The following is an 18,320-nucleotide window of genomic DNA, read 5'->3' as shown; positions in this document are numbered from 1 at the left end:
TGCGCCCCCTTGTGCATCTGGCTAACGTGGGACCTGGGGAACCGAGCCTCGAACCGGGGTCCTTAGGCTTCACAGGCAAGCACTTAACCGCTAAGCCATCTCTCCAGCCCACGAGAAGACATTTTTTAAAGATGATTTCCATGAAAGACTTCTAAGTGATTGCACCTGAACTGTGTTTTTAAAGGTCAAATGAAATTTCAACAGGGGCAAGGGAGAAGGGAGAACAAAGAAAGTAAAGATAAAGATGATAAAGAGGTCATTGGAAGAACTATGTTTCAGAGCACTGGCTCCATCTGAGGTATCTACTAGTTGCTGCAGAACCAATGATCATGAAAACTAATATACCATTTCACTCAAGAAGATCCAGATAACAAACAAGATGGCACATGTCTTTAATCCCAGCACTGGGAAGCAAAAACAACAACAAAGAAAGTTAATAAAAATAGGCAGGGGAAAAATACCTAAAAGATAAGCTAGAACATTTAGTGAAGATTTCAGAGGCTTTGCAGGCAAAGTTCCTTGACCACCTCTTCAGCCTCAACACAGGCTACTATTACCCAGGCATTTTGGCTGCCCACCAGAACTGGATGGGGCAAAAACTAAAGCACTATTGAAAAAAATATTGGGAAACTATTCTGGGAGAATGCAGAGAACTATAAAAGAGGATAATTTTCAAAAATTACTGAATGGCACTCAGGGCACACATAAGATAGCCCATTAATTTCCTGTGGGTTTACCTGGACTGGGGTCAATATTTGCTAGTAGTTCCAAATGAGGTCTTAGTCGATTCAAGTTTGCTGGGTCTCCAGTTCGCTGGAGAGCAATTGTTAGTTCCTGAACACTCTGTGCAAAAGAGGCTGGAGTCTGCAACTTAAAACAAAGATAAATATTAACTTTTCTAAAGACCAGATAATATTTTTTGTTTGTTTTGAGGTAAGGTCTCACTCCAGCTCAGGCTGACCTAGAATTCACTATGTAGTCTCGGGGTGGCCTAGGGATTATTGCAATCCTCCTACCTCTGCCTCCCTAGTGCCACCACACCCAGCTCCAGATAATACTTTTTTTTAAAATTATTTTTATTTATTTACTTATTTGACAGAGAAAGATGGAAAAAGAGAGAATAGGTGCGCCAGGACCTCCAGCCACAGCAAATGAACTCCAGATATGTGAACCCCCTTGTCCATCTGGCTAACGTGGGTCCTGGGGAATTGAACCTGGGTCCTTTTGCCCTGCAGGCAATGCCTTAACCACTAAGCCATCCCTCCTGCCCCAGATAGACATTCTTCAGAACTTTCATATCATGCACTTCATGTTGATTTACAATAATGGTCATCATTTCAGTTTTATGAGGTCATTATATCAGATACAAATAATGTAGCTAGACCTAATATTCACATCTATTCTAATGGTCTCTTCATCAAAACAGAGAACAGAATAAGTAGAAATAAGTTTACTGAGAACTTGATCAAACATAGAATGGTAGTAACTCTAATAGGTCAGACAGTTCATTAAAAGGCTGGTACAGAAGGACAAATTTTTTATTTGTTTTTTTTTTGTTGTTGTTTTTTGAGGTAGGGTCTCACCCTAGCTCAGGCTGACCTGCAATTCACTCTGTAGTCTCAGGGTTGCCTTGAACTCATAGTGATCATCCTACCTCTGCTGGGATTAAAGGCGTGCACCACCATACCTGGCTTAAGGACATTTTTTAAAAGGGTATATACATTTTTAAAAAGGGTATACAGTGATCACAATAAAAAGAGAACAAGGAATAAAGAAAGAGTGGCAAAATGGAGATAGTAGATATGATTTGTTATGACACAAGTCACAGTGAATGTAATTTATAACAGCTGGACAAACACTTTCATAACCCTTTGACAAAAATTAGCCAAAGAAGTAAAGTACAAAAATGATCGCACCCCCCTCAAAAAAAAAAGATCCTACCTTGTCAATAATGGACTGCATGTGAGATTTGTGAGATTGGTCTCCATAGAGTAAAGAGGACCATTGGTCTGGAGCAATTCTTAAGCCTGCTTCCATAGCAATCTGTACTATCTGGGAGTCATGCTCTCGCCGCAGGGCTTCATATGTTCTAAATTCTTCTTTCAGCTGCATCAGAGAAGAGTCTTCATCACGTTTGGTCACCTAATAAGACAAGTAATCTCAGAATGAAATAGAAAACACAGCTTTTATACTTTCTTCCTACCTCTGCCTCTCAAGTGCTGGGATTGAAGGTGTGTGCCATCACACCTGGTGATGAAATTTTTATTTTTCAAAGTAGGGTTTCATTCTAGTTTAGGCTGACCTGGAATTCACTATGTTGTCTCAGGGTGGCCTCGAACTCACGGCAATTCTCTTACCTCTGCCTCCCGAGTGTTAGGATTAAAGGTGTGTGCCACTATGCCCAGCAATATAAACATAAATATATATTTATTTGTATGTTTTTAAAAGCAGATTGGGGAGATGGCTCAGCGGTTAAAGGTGCTTGCCTGCAAAGCCTAAAGGACCAGCTAGGTTTGATTCCCTAGCATTCATAAAAAGTGGCACATGAATCTAGAACTCTTTGCAGCAGTAAGAAGCGCTGGCATGCCTATACTGTCACTGTCTTTCTATTGCTCTTAAACTCAAAGATTTCTTTAAAAACATAAGCAATGGAAAGTTAAAATTTCCATTTTTTCTTCTTCATTTTTTAAAAATATTTATTTGAGAGAAAGAGTGAAAAGGCAGAGAGAGACAGAATGAGTGCATCAGGGCCTCTAGCCATTGCAAATGAATTCCAAGTGAAGCCGGGCGTGGTGGCGCACGCCTTTAATCCCAGCACTCGGGAGGCAGAGGTAGGAGGATTGCCATGAGTTTGAGGCCACCCTGAGACTCCATAGTGAATTCCAGGTCAGCCTGGGCTAGAGTGAGACCCTACCTCGAAAAATCAAAAAACCAAAAAACCAAAAAACAAAAGAATTCCAAGTGAATGTGCCACCTTGTGCATCTGGCTTCCATGAGTACTGGGGTATCAAACCTGGTACCTCAGGCTTGGCAGCCAAGTTCCTAAACCACTAAGCCATATCGCCAGCCTAAATTCCATTTAAAAAAATTTTTTTGTTTATTTTTATTTATTTATTTAAATAAATATCAAAAGCAATCTACACATTCAATGTAATCCCCATCAAAATTCCAAAGGCATTCTTCATGAAAATAGAAAAAACAAACCAAAAATTCACTTGGAGTCACAAAAAACCTTGAATATCTAAAATAATACTGAGCAACAAAAATAAGGCTGGTGGTATCACCATACCTGATTTTAACCTGTACTACAGAGGCATAGTAACAAAAACAGTACTGGCACAAAAGCAGACATGTAGATCAATAGAACAGAACAGAGGACCCAGATGTAAGTCCAGGTAGCTATGGCCACATGATATTCGATAAAAATGCCAAAAATACTCATTGGAGAAAAGACAGCCTCTTCAGAAAATAGTGCTGGGAAAACGGGATAGGTATCTGTAGAAGGATGAATATAGATCCTTCTCTCTCTCCATGCACAAGAATTAAATCTAAATGGATTAAAGACTTTAACATCAGACCTGAAACTCTGAAACTGCTAGAGGAAACAGTAGGGGAAACCCTTCAACATATTGGTCTTGGCAAAGACTTTCTGAATACAACCCCAATTGCTCAGGCAATAAAACCACAGATTAACCACTGGGACCTCATGAAATTACAAAGATTTTGCACTGCAAAGGACACTGTGAATAACACAAAGAGGAAACCTACAGAATGGGAAAAAATCTTTGCCAGCTGTATATCTGATAGAGGATTAATATCTAGGATATACAAAGAACTCAAAAAGTTAAATAATAAGAAATCAAACAAGCCAATTAAAAAAATGGGGTATGGAGCTAAATAGAGAGTTCTCAAAGGAAGAAATAAGAATGGCATATAAGCATCTAAAAAAATGTTCTATGTCACCAGTCATCAGGGAAATGAAGATTAAAACTACATTGAGATTCCATCTCACTTCTGTCAGATTGGCTACCATCATGAAAACAAATGATCATAAATGTTGGCGGGGATGTGGAAAAAGAGAAACCCTTCTATACTGCTGGTGGGAATGCAATCTGGTCCAGCCATTGTGGAAATCAGTGTGGAGGTTCCTAAAACAGCTAAAGATTGATCTACCATATGACCCAGCTATAGCACTCCTAGGCATATATCCTAAGGGCTCATCTCATTTCCTTAGAAGTACATGCTCAACCATGTTTATTGCTGCTCAATTTTTAATAGCTGGGAAATGGAACCAGCCTAGATGTCCCTCAACTGATGAGTAGATAATGAAGATATGGCACATTTATACAATGGAGTTCTACTCAGCGGTAAAGAAAAATGAAGTTATAAAATTTGCAGAACAATGGATGGATCTGGAAAGGATTATACTAAGTGAGGTAACCCAGGCCTAGAAAGCCAAGTGTCACATGTTCTCCCTCATATGTGGATCCTAGCTACAGATGATTGGGCTTCTGCATGAGAAGGAAAAAACTCAGTAGCAGAGGCCAGTAAATTAAAAAGGAGATATAAAGGGAAGAGAAAGGAAGGAAAGGGGTACTTAATAGGTTGGTCTTGTATTTATGTAAGTAGAATGATTGAGATGGGGAGGGGATATGATAGAGAATGGAATTTCAAAGGGGAAGGTGGGGGGGGGAGGGTATTACCATGGGATATTTTTTATAGTCATGGAAAATGTTAATAAAAATTGAGAAAAAAAATAAAAAGAAAACAGTCTAGGGCTGGAGAGATTGCTCAGTGGTCAAGGCATTTGCCTGAGAAGTCTAAGGACCCAGGCTCGATTCCCCAGAACCTATGTAAGGCAGACATACATGGTGGCACATGAGCCTGGTGTTCGTTTGCAGTGCCTATAAGCCCTGGCATGCCCATTCTCTCTCTCTCTCTCATAAATAAAATACATAAATAAAAATTAATTTTTTTTGTTTATTTATTTAAGAGCATGAGACAGAGACAGTAAGAGGCAGAGAGAGAAAGAGAGAGAGAGATTGAGAGAGAGCGAGAGAGAGAATGGGCGCACCAGGGCCTCCAGCCACTGCAAACAAACTCCAGATACGTGCGCCCCCTTGTGCATCTGGCTAATGTGGGTCCCAGGGAATTGAGTCTTGAACCGGGATCCTTAGGCTTCACAGGCAAGCGGTTAACCACTAAGTCATCTCTTCAGCCCCAAATGCCATTTTTTTAAAAATTGCACTCTTAATTATTTTTTGAAATTTTAATTAATTAATTAATTAATTTGAGAGAGAGAGAATGGACACACCAGGGCATTCAGCCACTGCAAACGAACTCCAGATGCATGCACCCCCTTGTGCATCTGGTTTACACGGGTACTGGAGAATCGAACAGGAATCCTTTGGCTTTGCAGGCAAACACCTTAGCCTCTTAGCCATCTCTCCAGCCCCTGTACTGTTAATTCTTTTTTTTGAGGTAGGGTCTCATTCTAGCTCAGGCTGACCTGGAATTCACTATGTAGCCTCATGGTGGCCTCAAACTCCTGGTGATCCTCCTACCTCTGGCCTGGGATTAATGTGCTGGGATTAAGGGTATATGCCACCACACCCGGCTCACTGTTAATTCTTTTTTTTTTTTTTTAATTTTTATTAACATTTTCCAAGATTACAAAATATATCCCTTGGTAATTCCCTCCACTGTTAATTCTTTATTGACTGTAGTATAAGGAACTGAACCAAAAGCATCTTACATTCTAGAGACAAGTTCTCAACCAATGAGCTACTCTCAGCCACTGCTCATGCTTCTACTAAAGATTAACAGAGTTTTGTGGGTATCTGAAGGTTTCTGAGCCACTTACTATTCACAAGGGAAGAGCCCATGCCTTTAATCTCAGAGAGTTCATGGCCACCCTGAGACTACATAGTGAATTCAATCCAGGTCAGCCCGAGCTGGCGTGAGACCCTACCTCAGAAGAACAACAACAAAAATTGCTTGTGTGTCCGTGTGGTGCATATATAAGTATATCCTCTATGGTGCACTACTTGCTTGCTGCATGCAGTGGCCAGAGTGGACTACAGAGCATCTACTCCACAGATCTTCACCTGGTCTTTGTTTTGAGCCTGAGTCTCCTTTTACTGATTTCTAAGCACATGGAACCCTGAGAAAATTCTCAGGTCTCTGCTCTCCTCCGTTACAGGTGTTCATGGACATGCCCAGCTGCTTTATGTGGGTGGAAACATTGAGATTTTAAACTCCCAGTCCCAGACCCCTCCAGCCTCATGCTTATGCAGGAAATGTACTCCACTATCTCTAGCTCTTAAATCTCTTATTTTATTTTTGTTGTTGTTTTGAGACAGGGTCTTGATACATAACCTATGCCTGTCTAGAATTTACAATCCTCCACCAGCTTCCTAAGTGCTGACAGAGAACAGAGGTATTTGCCACCTTTCCCAGCACCTTTCTTTTTTGAGCTTCTTTTGTTTTGTCTTTGCTTTTATTTTTATTTACTTTTTTAGGGGGAAGAGAATGGGTGCACCAGAGCCTTTAGACACTGTGAGCAAACTCCAGACACGTGTGCCCCACCCTTGTGCGCATGTACAACAATGCATGTTTGTGTCACCATGCATCTGGCTTACACAGGACCTGGAGATTCAAACAGGAGTTCTTAGGCTTCACAGGCATCTTAACTGCAAAGTTATCTCTCCAGCCCCCAATTCCTGTTTTTTATCTAATAATGTTCCTGGAAAACACATACACTTAAAGCAGACAAATAGTTTAAAATATATTCCAAATTTGACTGCAAAATCACATTACACTACTGCAAGTGAATTTCTGTATTTATAAACAATTTGGAATGGTTTTAATCATTTTGGCTATGGGACTGACAGCCACAGAACCCCTAAATCACTACAATATCAGGGTTAAAGCAATGTGATGATTTCAGGAATGGATTGCATTAATTAGCAGAGCCATGAAGTACTGGTTATAGGTTGTTTCAAAAGTAAGAAGACAGGAAAAAAGAATGTTTGGTAAGTGACACATGGTAGGCACCAAAATTTGAAGTAGTGCAGATTCAATTAAATTTTAAATATTATTTATGAGAGAGAGAGAGAGAGTGTATGGGCCCATCAGGGCCTCCTCCCACTGTTTATATGGCTTTTTTCAGGGGTACTAAGGAAATGAACCCAGGCCGTCAGGCTTTGCTTAGGCACCTTTAAGCACTGAGCCATTTGTCCAGCCCCAGAACTGCTACGTCCACGGCGACCTCGCCTGTGTAGCAAGCAGAGATGCTTCTGTACTGGAAGAGAGCTGAGGACAGAGGGCCAGCACTCCTCGGAGGGATGCCCCCGGTGACCCCTTGGCAGTCAGTTACTGTAATGGTTCCTGCTGCCCATGAAGTCACGACGACCTGATTACTGGTGCCAATGAGCTGTTTTCTGCGTTCTGTTTCTTTTCTGCTTTCTTCTAGTTGTTTGTCAAAGAACAGCTAGTTTCTACGCTACGCTTACTATTAATCATGCACGCAATCAGAGTACAAAAAACAATTTTAGTATTGAATGTGCCCCTCCTATGATTAGGGCAATGGAGGAAATGTATAACTCTACTAGGAATAAAAAATTAACTCTAGAACAGTTTTTAGATGGTGTAGAGTAGAAACAGCTTATGATGTTTTAGAACAATACTGATCCTAAAAAAGTGAAAGTAGAAATGTTGATCGGTAGTGTTCATAAGAAACATGACAGTTCTACAGAAAAGAAGTTACAAAAGTTGGGCATTCCCACCAGAACGCTTCCTGGGGGGTATGTTCAGTACTTGATCAAGGGCTGTTAGTAGACTCCCAGAGCTGGGAACTACCTAGATCCACTCCCCTATGAGGGAGGATATGATGAATTCGGTAATATATAAACAAATTATGAAGGAAAAAGGAGGCTATGGCATTCTCTTCCATTTATGAAATGCTTAGCAAAGACACGTAAGCCTTAGTGCTTATACTCTAGACAAGAAAGAAAAGAATTCCTGGAAAACATTAAACCAGCCTTAAAATATTGGTGGTCTTTTGGATAGAAACACTTTTATAATAAATATGAGGATTATATAAATAATCTAATAAGTGGAAAGAGATGGCTCTCTGCTCGGTTTATAAAAAATAAATAACCTATTGTTCACCTTACATCCCTTACCCCAAGCTTCTATTCATGTAAAGCTGTGGTCAATGATGCAAGACATCCTTCTTAAAAAATGGGTACATTCCTGCCTGATAAATATTACATGTATGCTTACAATAGAACAATACTTAAGATTGTTTAGATTGATTTCTGAGATCACTTGTTGGCTTGCTAAGTTTCCCTGTTCAATCTGTATAAAACCTTCATGAAAACTTCAGTAAATTACAGCAGCATATTCAATTTAGAGTGTGTCTGTCTGTCATTTCCTCGCTGAATCCCGAGTTCTCCTTGAGCCTTCGCCCTTGTTCTCCCTCGGTCCTGATCTCCCCGAGAGTCAGTCCGCGGCACAGAACCAATTTAGAACACAAGAGAATATACTCAGCAATATTATATATACTGAACTCAAATTGGCAACTGGAGCTCTTGTAATGCAAATGTGAAATTATACAGGAGTAAATATATGAAACTTACTATTGTTTCACTAACTCTTCAGATGAATTCTGGTTACAGTCTGGGTGGGGGAATAGACATGGCTTATTAATCTCTTCACTTAAACTTAGGGGTTTATGGCTCAGCAGTTAAAAGCAGGCGGGCCTGAAAGGCCTCTCAAGTTTGATCCCCAGGACCCACGTCGACAGCTAGATGTAGACAGGCACATCTAGAACCTAGCCACATAGGAGAGCACACATCATGGGAGCTCATAAAAAACTCTGGTATCACTAAGAGATTCCAGCTCAAATAAAAACAAACAGAAGAGCCGGGCGAGGTGGCGCACTCCTTTAATCCCAGCACTCGGGAGGCAGAGGTAGGAGAATCGCCGTGAGTTCAAGGCCACCCTGAGACTACAGAGTTAATTCCAGGTCAGCCTGGACCAGAGTGAGACCCTACCTCGGGAAAAAAAAAAAAAAAAAAAAAAAAAAACCAGAAGAGCCATGGAGCAGGGCGCTAAACCATTCTGGCTTGTGTGGGCAAGCCCAGCCCATCACTGGTACCAGCTGGGGTGCTGCATGCACATACAATATGCATACACTCCTACACACAACATATACCCTATACCACATATACACACTCACATACCCCACAATACACAAACAAACAAAAAAAAAAAAAAAAAATAGGGGTTGAGGATGTACCTCAATAGAACACTCAATTAGCAAAGGCAAGACCCTGGGATTAATCTCCACCAATGCAAACAAACAAACAAACAAACAAAAACCCAACAAAATAATCCAGTAATTTAGCTAGACTATTACTCAATGTACATTTTTAATTTCCAAAAAGAACCACTGAGATCCAGGTATGGTGGCACAGGCCTTTAATTCCAGCCCAGGGGAGGAAGTAGGAGAATTGCTGTGAGTTCAAGGCCACCCTGAGACTTCATAGTGATTTCTTGGTCAGTCTAGGGTACAAGACCCTATCTTGGGGAACCGCAAACCCCACACACACACAAAAAAAAAAAGAGAGGGAAAAAGAATATTAAAGACTTTCTAAGAAGGTATAGGCAATTTTATTCAGTAAGTATTACTACTTATTTAGGAAAAGACAATATTTTAACTAAAATTGAATATAGGTTCATACCTTGAAACAGGAGGCTCTATAAAGGAGCTGAACAACATGTCCAATGCTAGTTTTGGAGGCTTGAGGAAAACGTGGCTCTAATCTCTGTACCACAAAGAGAACCAATACTTTTCGTGACAAAGCAGAACCATCTTCCAAGGCCAGCAAAACCAGCTTTAGAGCTTCCTCCTGCATTGCTAGGAAAAATAGGATGAAACCAAAACTTATTATGTGAAGAGCAACATACAATACTCTATAATTCACAAGCAATACAAATCTTTGCAACTATACATTTAAACTAATGCTGTGGGCAATGCTGTCAAGTTTTGCTAAGTAGATAAGTGATTAGTATATTAAGGAAAACATTTCAAAATGAATAAACTGGGGCTGGAGAGATGACTTAGCAGTTAAAGCACCGGTCTACCCAACTTTAAACCTGGGTGCTGGGCATCAAACTTAGGCCCTTATATTTATGCAGCAACTGTTCATACACCCGAGCCATCTTCTCAGTCTGCAGACTGTTTTTCATGGTAGGGGTTCACTCTAGTCCAGGCTGGTCTTGAACTTGGTGATCTTCCTACCTCGGACTCCCTAGTGTTGGGATTAAAGGCATGGATCACCACCGCCAGCTCCCACATTTTCTTTTTCTTTTATGTAGATAGATATTATTTATTTGAGAGAGAGAGACAAACAGACAGAGAGAGAGAGAGAGAGAGAGAAGGAGAGAGAGAATGGGCGTACCAGGGCCACCAGTCCTGAATACAAACTCCAGATCCATGTTCTCCCTTGTGCATCTGGCTTACATGAGTGCTGGAGAGTCAAACTGGGATCCTTTGGCTTTGCAGGCAAATGCCTTAACCACTAAGCCATCTAACCCCCCGCCCCACAATTTTCTTTTAATGCCAAAAGTTTATTCTTTTTTTAAATTTTTGTTTGTTTGAGAGAGAAAGAGGCAGATAGGGAGAATGGATGCATCGGGGCCTCCACCTGCTGCAAACGAACTCCAGATGCATGTGCTACCTTGTGCATCTGAATTATGTGGGTCCTGGGGAATCAAACGGGGGTCCTTAGGCTTTGCAGGCAAATACCTTAACTACTAAGCCATTTCCTCAGTCCCCAAAAGTTTTTAACAAGAGAAAGCTTAGAGCTGGGGAGATGGCTCAAAAGTTACAGGGGCCAGTCCAAGTTCAATTCTTCACCAACCATGCAAAGCCAGATACAAAATGGCTTAGGCTTCTGTGATCCCAACAGGCCTATGGCTATGCGAGGCAGAGCCAGAAGTTGAAAGCTTACAGGCCAGCTAGTCTGGTATATATACAGCAGCAAATAATAATAATAATAATAATGAAGAAGAAGAAGAAGAGGAGGAGTAGTAGTAGTAGTAGTAGTAATGATAATAAAAGGGAGACCCAGCCTCAGAAAAAAACTAGAAGGAAAGAACAAATACCCCAAGGTTATCCTCTGACTTCTGTGTGCAACATGGGGCATAACACCATATATATCTAAATACAGACTATTTTTTGTTTTTGTTGAGATAAGGTCTCACATTCCAGGTTGACCTGGAATTTACTATGTAGTCTCAGTGTATGGCTTTGAACTCATGGTGATCCTCCTACCGCTGCCTCTCAAGTGCTGGGATTAAAGATGTGTGCCATGCCGGGCGTGGTGGCTCACGCCTTTAACCCCAGCACTTGGGAGAATCACCGTGAGTTCGAGGCTGCCCTGAGACTACATAGTGAGTTCCAGGTCAGCCTGGGCTAGAGTGAGACCCTACATCGAAAAAAAGCCAACCAACCAAACAAACAAAAAGATGTGTGCCACTATGCCTGGCTACACACACTTTTTTTTTTTTTTTGAGGTAGGTAGGATCTCACTCTGGTCCAGGCTGACCTGAAATTAACTATGTAGTCTCAGGGTGGCCTCGAACTCACAGTGATCCTCCTACCTCTGCCTCCCGAGTGCTGGAATTAAAGGTGTGCACCACCACGCCCAGCTACACACACAATTTTAAGAAAGAAAAATTTTAAATGCTATAAAAAACTAACATATACAGATTACTCAAGCCAGGATTATCAAATGGAATGGTATTTGATAGTAGGCTATCACAAAGGTCTATTCTTTGTATATTACTGAAGATAGTTTATACTATGTTTGTATAATAGCTAGTAGATAAAATACCATATTTAAATTATATACCTGGTCCCAGGAACTGGCAGCCCCTAGCCCTGACTGCTGCCCAGAGGTTGGAAGAAAGCTGTTGAGGATTCTGGTGCTGGAGAATGAGCTCTGTAACAGTTCGTTCACCTAAAGACCGAGCAGCCCTCATGGCACGAATCCTGCCTTCTTCTTCAACTAGTTGGCAGTGGACCAGAGTTACAAGCTTCCTCTGCATTGGGCGACTCAAGACACTCTGAGTAGTGCTATTCAGACCAACTCCTGGAGAAGAAAGTAAAGGAATTATTTCTTAGTGAGGTGTAGTGCTGCACATATTGAATCCTAGCACTAAGGGGGCTGAGACAGCAGGACTGCCTGGAGTTAAAGGCCAACCTGGGGCTACAGAAGTTCCAGGTCAACATAGGCTTGAGGGAAGACCTTACCTCTAAAAAAACAAATAAGACAACAAATTATTTCTAGGTTTATGGCTTTACAAATTTACATGTGGGCCTTGCTCGAATATTTAAAATAAATTATAAAAATCTAGGGCCTGAGGAAATGGCTCAGTGGTTAAAACTGCTAGTTGCACAAAGCCTAACAACTAGAGTTCAGATGCCCAGAAACTATGTAAAGTTGGATGAAGCCACCTGAACATGCTCATGGCAATAGAAAGCAGAGTAAGGAGAATCCACACCTTGCAGGCCCCTAGTCTGGTTTTTACAGTGGCAAAAGCAAGAGACTGCCTGTCTCAAGGTGTTAAGCTAAGACAGAAAACCCCAAGGTTGTTTTTTTACCTACATGCAAGCCCCATGGCATGTATGCATCCATATGCATAGTTTAACATTTAAAAGTATACAAACAGGGCTGGAGAGATGGCTTAGCGGTTAAGCGCTTGCCTGTAAAGCCTAAGGACCCCGGTTCAAGGCTCAGTTCCCCAGGTCCCACGTTAGCCAGATGCACAAGGGGGCGCACGCGTCTGGAGTTCGTTTGCAGAGGCTGGAAGCCCTGGCGCACCCATTCTCTCTCCCTCCCTCTATCTGTCTTTCTCTCTGTGTCTGTCGCTCTCAAATAAATAAATAAATAATTTTAAAAAATACTTAAAAAAAAGTATACAAACATATACATGTAAATATGTCTCATTATGATATTCAAAATACCATCCCCCCCCCAACAGCTAGAGTGTAATTGTATTTACCTCTAGCACTGCTGAGTGGTTTCAGATACAATGCTAATTCTTCTACACATTTCTTAGCTTCTTCATAATGCTTGGTGTCTTCAACCCCACTACACAAAGTAATGGGCTGTTGCTCAGGGACCTAGAGGTCAAAAGGAAAGATGTGAGTGTTCATTAACTTACTAAGCAAATTCTGTCTTTTTTGTCCTTCCTTCCTTTTTTTTTTTTTTTTTTTGGTTTCTTGAGGCAGGGTCTCTAGCTCAGGCTGACCTGGAATTCACTACATGGTCTCAGGGTGGCCTCGAACTCACATCAATCGTCCTACCTCCGCCTCCCATGTGCTGGGATTAAAGGTGTGTGCCACCTTGCCCAGCTTAAGCAAATGTTTTATTGAACACAGTTTATGTACTGACAACTCTAGTGTAAATACCAAATTTACTCAATTCTTTCAAAATATCTTTTCAATACAGGTACATCTACTATATTATTTCTGACATAGCCTTACTTAGAATTGAAATACCACATAAAGCACATAATTATAAGACTTAAAGACATATATCTAGTAAGCATATAAATTTTTGTTTTGTTTTGTTTTTTGAGGTAGGGTCTCACTCTAGCTCAGGCTGACCTGGAACTCACTACGTAGTCTCAGAGTGGCCTTGAACTCATGGTGATCCTCCTACCTCTGCCTCCCAAGTGCTGGGATTAAAGGCGTGTACCACCATGCCTGGCTTTTTAAATAAAGCAATATTAAGGATACAACTCCAAGGTTTTTAGTATTTTCATAGCTGAGTAACTACAGAAACAATCAACTTAAAATTTTTCCTTGCCCAGAAAGAAACCTCATATTCTCTTCAAAAGTCACCATCACTTATCTCATTTTAATACATCACTAGACCTAGATATATGAATCTATTTTCTATGGCTCTATGGATTTGCCTGTTGTAGCTTTTTTTTTTTTTTTTTTTTTTTTACCCCTGAAACAAGTTCTCATGTAGTAGCTTCAGATAGCCTTAAACTTCCTATAGCTAAGGAGATCCTTGAACTTTTGACCCTGAACCTTCCACATACTGGGAGAGTAGACATGGGCCACCATGACCAGTTTTATGTGGTGCTTTGGACTGAACCCAGAGTCTTGTGCATGCTAGGTGAGTACTCTACCAACTGAGCTATATCCCCAAATTAACTGTGCACTTTTTTTTGTTTGTTTTTGAGGTACGGTCTCACTCTAACCCAGGCTGGCCCTCACAGAGATCCTCCTACTTCTGCCTTCCAAGTACTAGCAATAAAGACATGCATCACCATACCCAGCACGTCTTTTTTTAAAAAATTTATTTATTTATTTGAGAGCGACAGACACAGAGAGAAAGACAGAGGGGGAGAGAGAGAGAGAATGGGCGCGCCAGGGCTTCCAGCCTCTGCAAACGAACTCCAGACGCGTGCGCCCCCTTGTGCATCTGGCTAACGTGGGACCTGGGGAACTGAGCCTCGAACCCGGGTCCTTAGGCTTCACAGGCAAGCGCTTAACCGCTAAGCCATCTCTCCAGCCCACATGTTGTCTTTTTTACTTCCTTCGGGAGCATCAGGTTTTTAAGGGTCACCATGTTGTGGCATGTATTAACACTTGACTTTTTTCTGGCTGATTAACAACACTCCACCTTTGACTATATCAATGATGTTTATATAATCAGACTACAACCTACCAATTCTCCAAAAGAGGCGTAGCGCTTTACATATGTTGCTCTCTTAGCAACTTGGGCTGGCCTTGAACTCAAAAAGATCCTCCTGTCTCATCCTCAAAAGTGCTGGCATTGAAGAGAGTGTCACCATGCTCTGCTTTCTTGTTCTTACATAGATGTTCTAGTAGGGTTTTCAAAATTAATTCAATTCTTCAGTTCTTGGTGATGGAACCCAGGGCTCTTTGCAGGCAATTTAATTTAATGTTTACACATAAGAACTGTGTTTATGGGGTACAATGTGATGTTTTGGTATGTTTACAATGTGCAATAATCAAGTCAGCACCTCATATACTTCATTTGTGGTGAAAATATTAAAACCTATTCTTTAGCAATTTTTTTTGAAAGCTAAAATAAAGCTTATTCCAATTGTCTGAAAATTTGTACCCTTGAATCAACATCTCTTTCTTTTTTCCTTTGTGTCCCTCCCACATTATTGTGTTGTTCTTTTTTAACTTAAAAAAATTTTTTTTAAAATTTGAGTCAAAGAGAAGGAAGACAGACAGACAGACCAAGTGAGAGAGAAAGAGAAATAGAATGGGCATGCCAGGGCCTCTAGGTGCGAACTCCAGACACATGGGCCACCTTGTGTATCTGGGCTTTTGTGGGTAATGGGGAATCAAACCTGGATCCTTAGGCTTCCTACGCAAGCGCCTTAATTGGTAAGTCATCTCCCAGCCCATTATTGTGGTTTTGATTTTATTTCCTTGAGGCATAAGGTTCTGTTAACATTTTATTTGTTTGAGAGATAAAGATGCAGAGACAGAGAGAGAAAAATGGGTGAGCCAGGGCCTCCAGCCACTGCAAAGGGACTCAAGATGCATGTGCCACCTAGACTGAATATGGGCCAGTAGACTTTGCTAGAAACTAGTTATGCTAAATAATGCTGCAATGGAGGCTGGAAGCCCTGGCACGCCCATTCTCTCTTTCCCTCCACCTGTCTTTCTCTCTGTGTCTGTCGTTCTCAAAATAAAATAAAATAAATAATAATAATAAAAAATAAATAATGCTGCAATGAATATGGCTGCACAAAAATCTCTGAGGTTCTGATTTTAATTATTTTGAGAACACAGCCGAAAGTAAATTGATGGGTCAAAAGGTAAATTGTAATTTGACTTTCAATTTTATTTTGTTTTTAGGAACTACCATGATCATTTCCATAGTGGCTGTACCATTTTGCATTCCTACCAATGATGCACAAAAATTTGAAGTAATTTTTTTTGGCGGGGGTTGGGGAAGGTTGAGGCAGGGTTTCACTGTAGGCTAGGCTGAACTGGAACTCACCCTGTAGTTCCAGGCTGGCCTCAAACTCACAGCTATCCTACCTTTGTCTCCCAAAGGAATGTGCCAACACTCCTGGCAAGAGTTTTAATTTTTAAATAAAAAGATACCAGACAATGAAGAGTCCTTTGGTAATATATCTGTGACAAAAATCTATAGATTCAATGCAATTTCCATCAAAATTCTAATGACAATTCTTTTCAGAACTAGAGAAAAGCCATCAAAGAACTACATGGAACCATCAAATACCACACATAACAGATGTCAAGCAAAAAGAATATTTTTTATAGCCAGGTGTGGTGGCGCACGCTTTTAATCCCAGCACTTAGGAGACAACAGGAGGATCGCTATGAGTTTGAAGCCACTCTGAGACTACGTAGTGAGTTCCAGATCAGCCTGGGCTAGAGCGAGACCCTACCTTAAAATAAAAAAAAAAAAAAAAAAAAAAAAGAATAACTGGAGAATGGAATTTCAAAGGGGAAAGTGTGGGGGGGAGGGAGGGAATTACCATGGGTTTTTTTTTATAATCACGGAAAATGTTAATAAAAATTAAAATAAAAAAAAGAATACTAGGGATATCACACAATTAATAATCTTAAATTTTATTACAGTCATAGTGACAAAGACAGCATAATACTATCACAAAAACAAAAAAGGCTGGAGAGATGGTTAGTGGTTAAGGCACTGACAGCAAAGCCAAAGGATCCAGGTTTAACCCCCAATACCCACATAAAGCCAAATGTACAAGGTGGAGTATGCATCTGGAGTTCATTTGCGGTGGACTAGAGATCCTGTTGCACCAAATTTTTATCTGCCTCTCCCCCCCCCCCCTCAAATGAATAAATAAATATTTTTAAAAAACAGAAACACATGAGCCAGGCATGGTGCCGTTTGGCTTACCTTTAGTCCCAGCCAAGGTAGGAGGATTACCAAGTTCAATGCCAGCCTGGGGCTACAGAGAGTTCTAGGTCAGCATGAGCTAGTGAGACCCTGCCTCAAAACAAACTAACCAATGGAACAGAAGACCCAGAAATAAACCCATACAGGTAAGGTCATCTAATTATTGAGAAAGACATCAAAAACATAATGCTAAAAAGAAAAAAAAAAACTACACAATAAGGGGGGCTGGCAAAACTGGGCACCCGCCGAAAGAAGAATTAAGTTAAATCTACATCACTTGCCATGAACAAACCTGAATTCAAACTGGATCCCGACTTTAAAACCAACTTCAAAGGGCTACATGCAATTAAAAAGATTGTGAGACAGCAGGGAATGAAGGACTCAGGAACCAGATGGACGCCATGACAGGCTTCAGAGTCCTCAGCAGGCCTACGTTTCTGTTTCCTGGCAAGGTCTAAGTTTTTATCTTCTGGTAAGGGTGGGCTTAACACTTACTGGAAACTGATTACACCATACATTCCTGTAGTCATAGATAAGTTCACTTCCCCTAGCACCAGCCCGCCAACTTTGCCCACCAAAATCCTTAACCAACCAGAAGAGTACACTGTTTATAATCATGTACCCATCCCCTTCTATGTTCAAATCCCTATAAAAACCCTACCCTCCCACTACTCGAGGCTCCTGTATGGACCCACTGCATTGGTGAAGTCAAGAGACTGAGCTTAAGCCCGAAATAATGCTCCTTGCCCTTGGAAAAAAACAAAAGATTGTAGCTGGGCGTGGTGCCTCATTAATCCCAGCACTTGGGAGGCAGAGGTAGGAGGATCACCATGAGTCTAAGGCCACCCTGAGACTACATAGTTAATTCCAGGTCAGCCTAGACCAGAGTGAAACCTTACCTCGAAAAACAAAACAACAACAAAAGATTCTACACATAGCAAAATAATAATAATAATAAACAGCGAACAGAAAGCCTAAAAATGGGATAAAATAGCAGGGTGTGGTGGCGCACGCCTTTAATCCCAGCACTTAGGAGGCAACAAGAGGATTGCCGTAAGTTTGAGGCCACATTGAGACTACACAGTGAATTCCAGGTCAGCCTGGGCTACACCGAGACCCTACCTCAAAAAACCAAAAAAAAAAAAAAAAAAAGAGGGATAAAGTCTTTGTCAACTATATGCTTCAGACAGGGAGCTGATATCTAGAATATAGAAATAATTACAAAAATAAAGAAAAAAAAAACACCCTGTCTATCAATCCAATGAGTTCTCAAAAAAAAAAAAAAAAAATGCTGGTCAGCCTGGGTTAGAGTGAGACCCTACCTCAAAAAAACAACAAAAAAAATAA

The 18,320-nt window shown here is 40.9% G+C and overlaps 1 protein-coding gene across 2 annotated transcripts in view; it reads right to left on the bottom strand.

Annotated features, from left to right (window-relative positions):
• Rc3h1 (ring finger and CCCH-type domains 1) overlaps positions 1-18,320 on the bottom strand; it is a 103,031-nt gene that overhangs the window by 40,616 nt on the left and 44,095 nt on the right. Inside the window, exons 3-7 of one of the 2 annotated variants that reach the window (XM_045146795.1) lie at positions 13,078-13,198; positions 11,925-12,164; positions 9,750-9,925; positions 1,942-2,142; positions 738-864 (exon numbers count right to left, since the gene is read on the bottom strand). In XM_045146795.1, coding sequence (XP_045002730.1) covers positions 738-864; positions 1,942-2,142; positions 9,750-9,925; positions 11,925-12,164; positions 13,078-13,198 — 865 coding nt within the window. Of the gene's footprint in view, positions 1-737; positions 871-1,941; positions 2,143-9,749; positions 9,926-11,924; positions 12,165-13,077; positions 13,199-18,320 lie in introns of both variants that reach the window. The other variant, XM_004658776.2, reaches the window with a different exon arrangement.

Source organism: Jaculus jaculus, chromosome 1 (genome assembly GCF_020740685.1).
Source record: "Jaculus jaculus isolate mJacJac1 chromosome 1, mJacJac1.mat.Y.cur, whole genome shotgun sequence".
Classification (NCBI taxonomy): Eukaryota; Metazoa; Chordata; class Mammalia; order Rodentia; family Dipodidae; genus Jaculus; species Jaculus jaculus.
The sequence above is the reverse complement of the archived record's forward strand: the minus strand, read 5'-3'. Positions and strand labels throughout refer to the sequence as shown.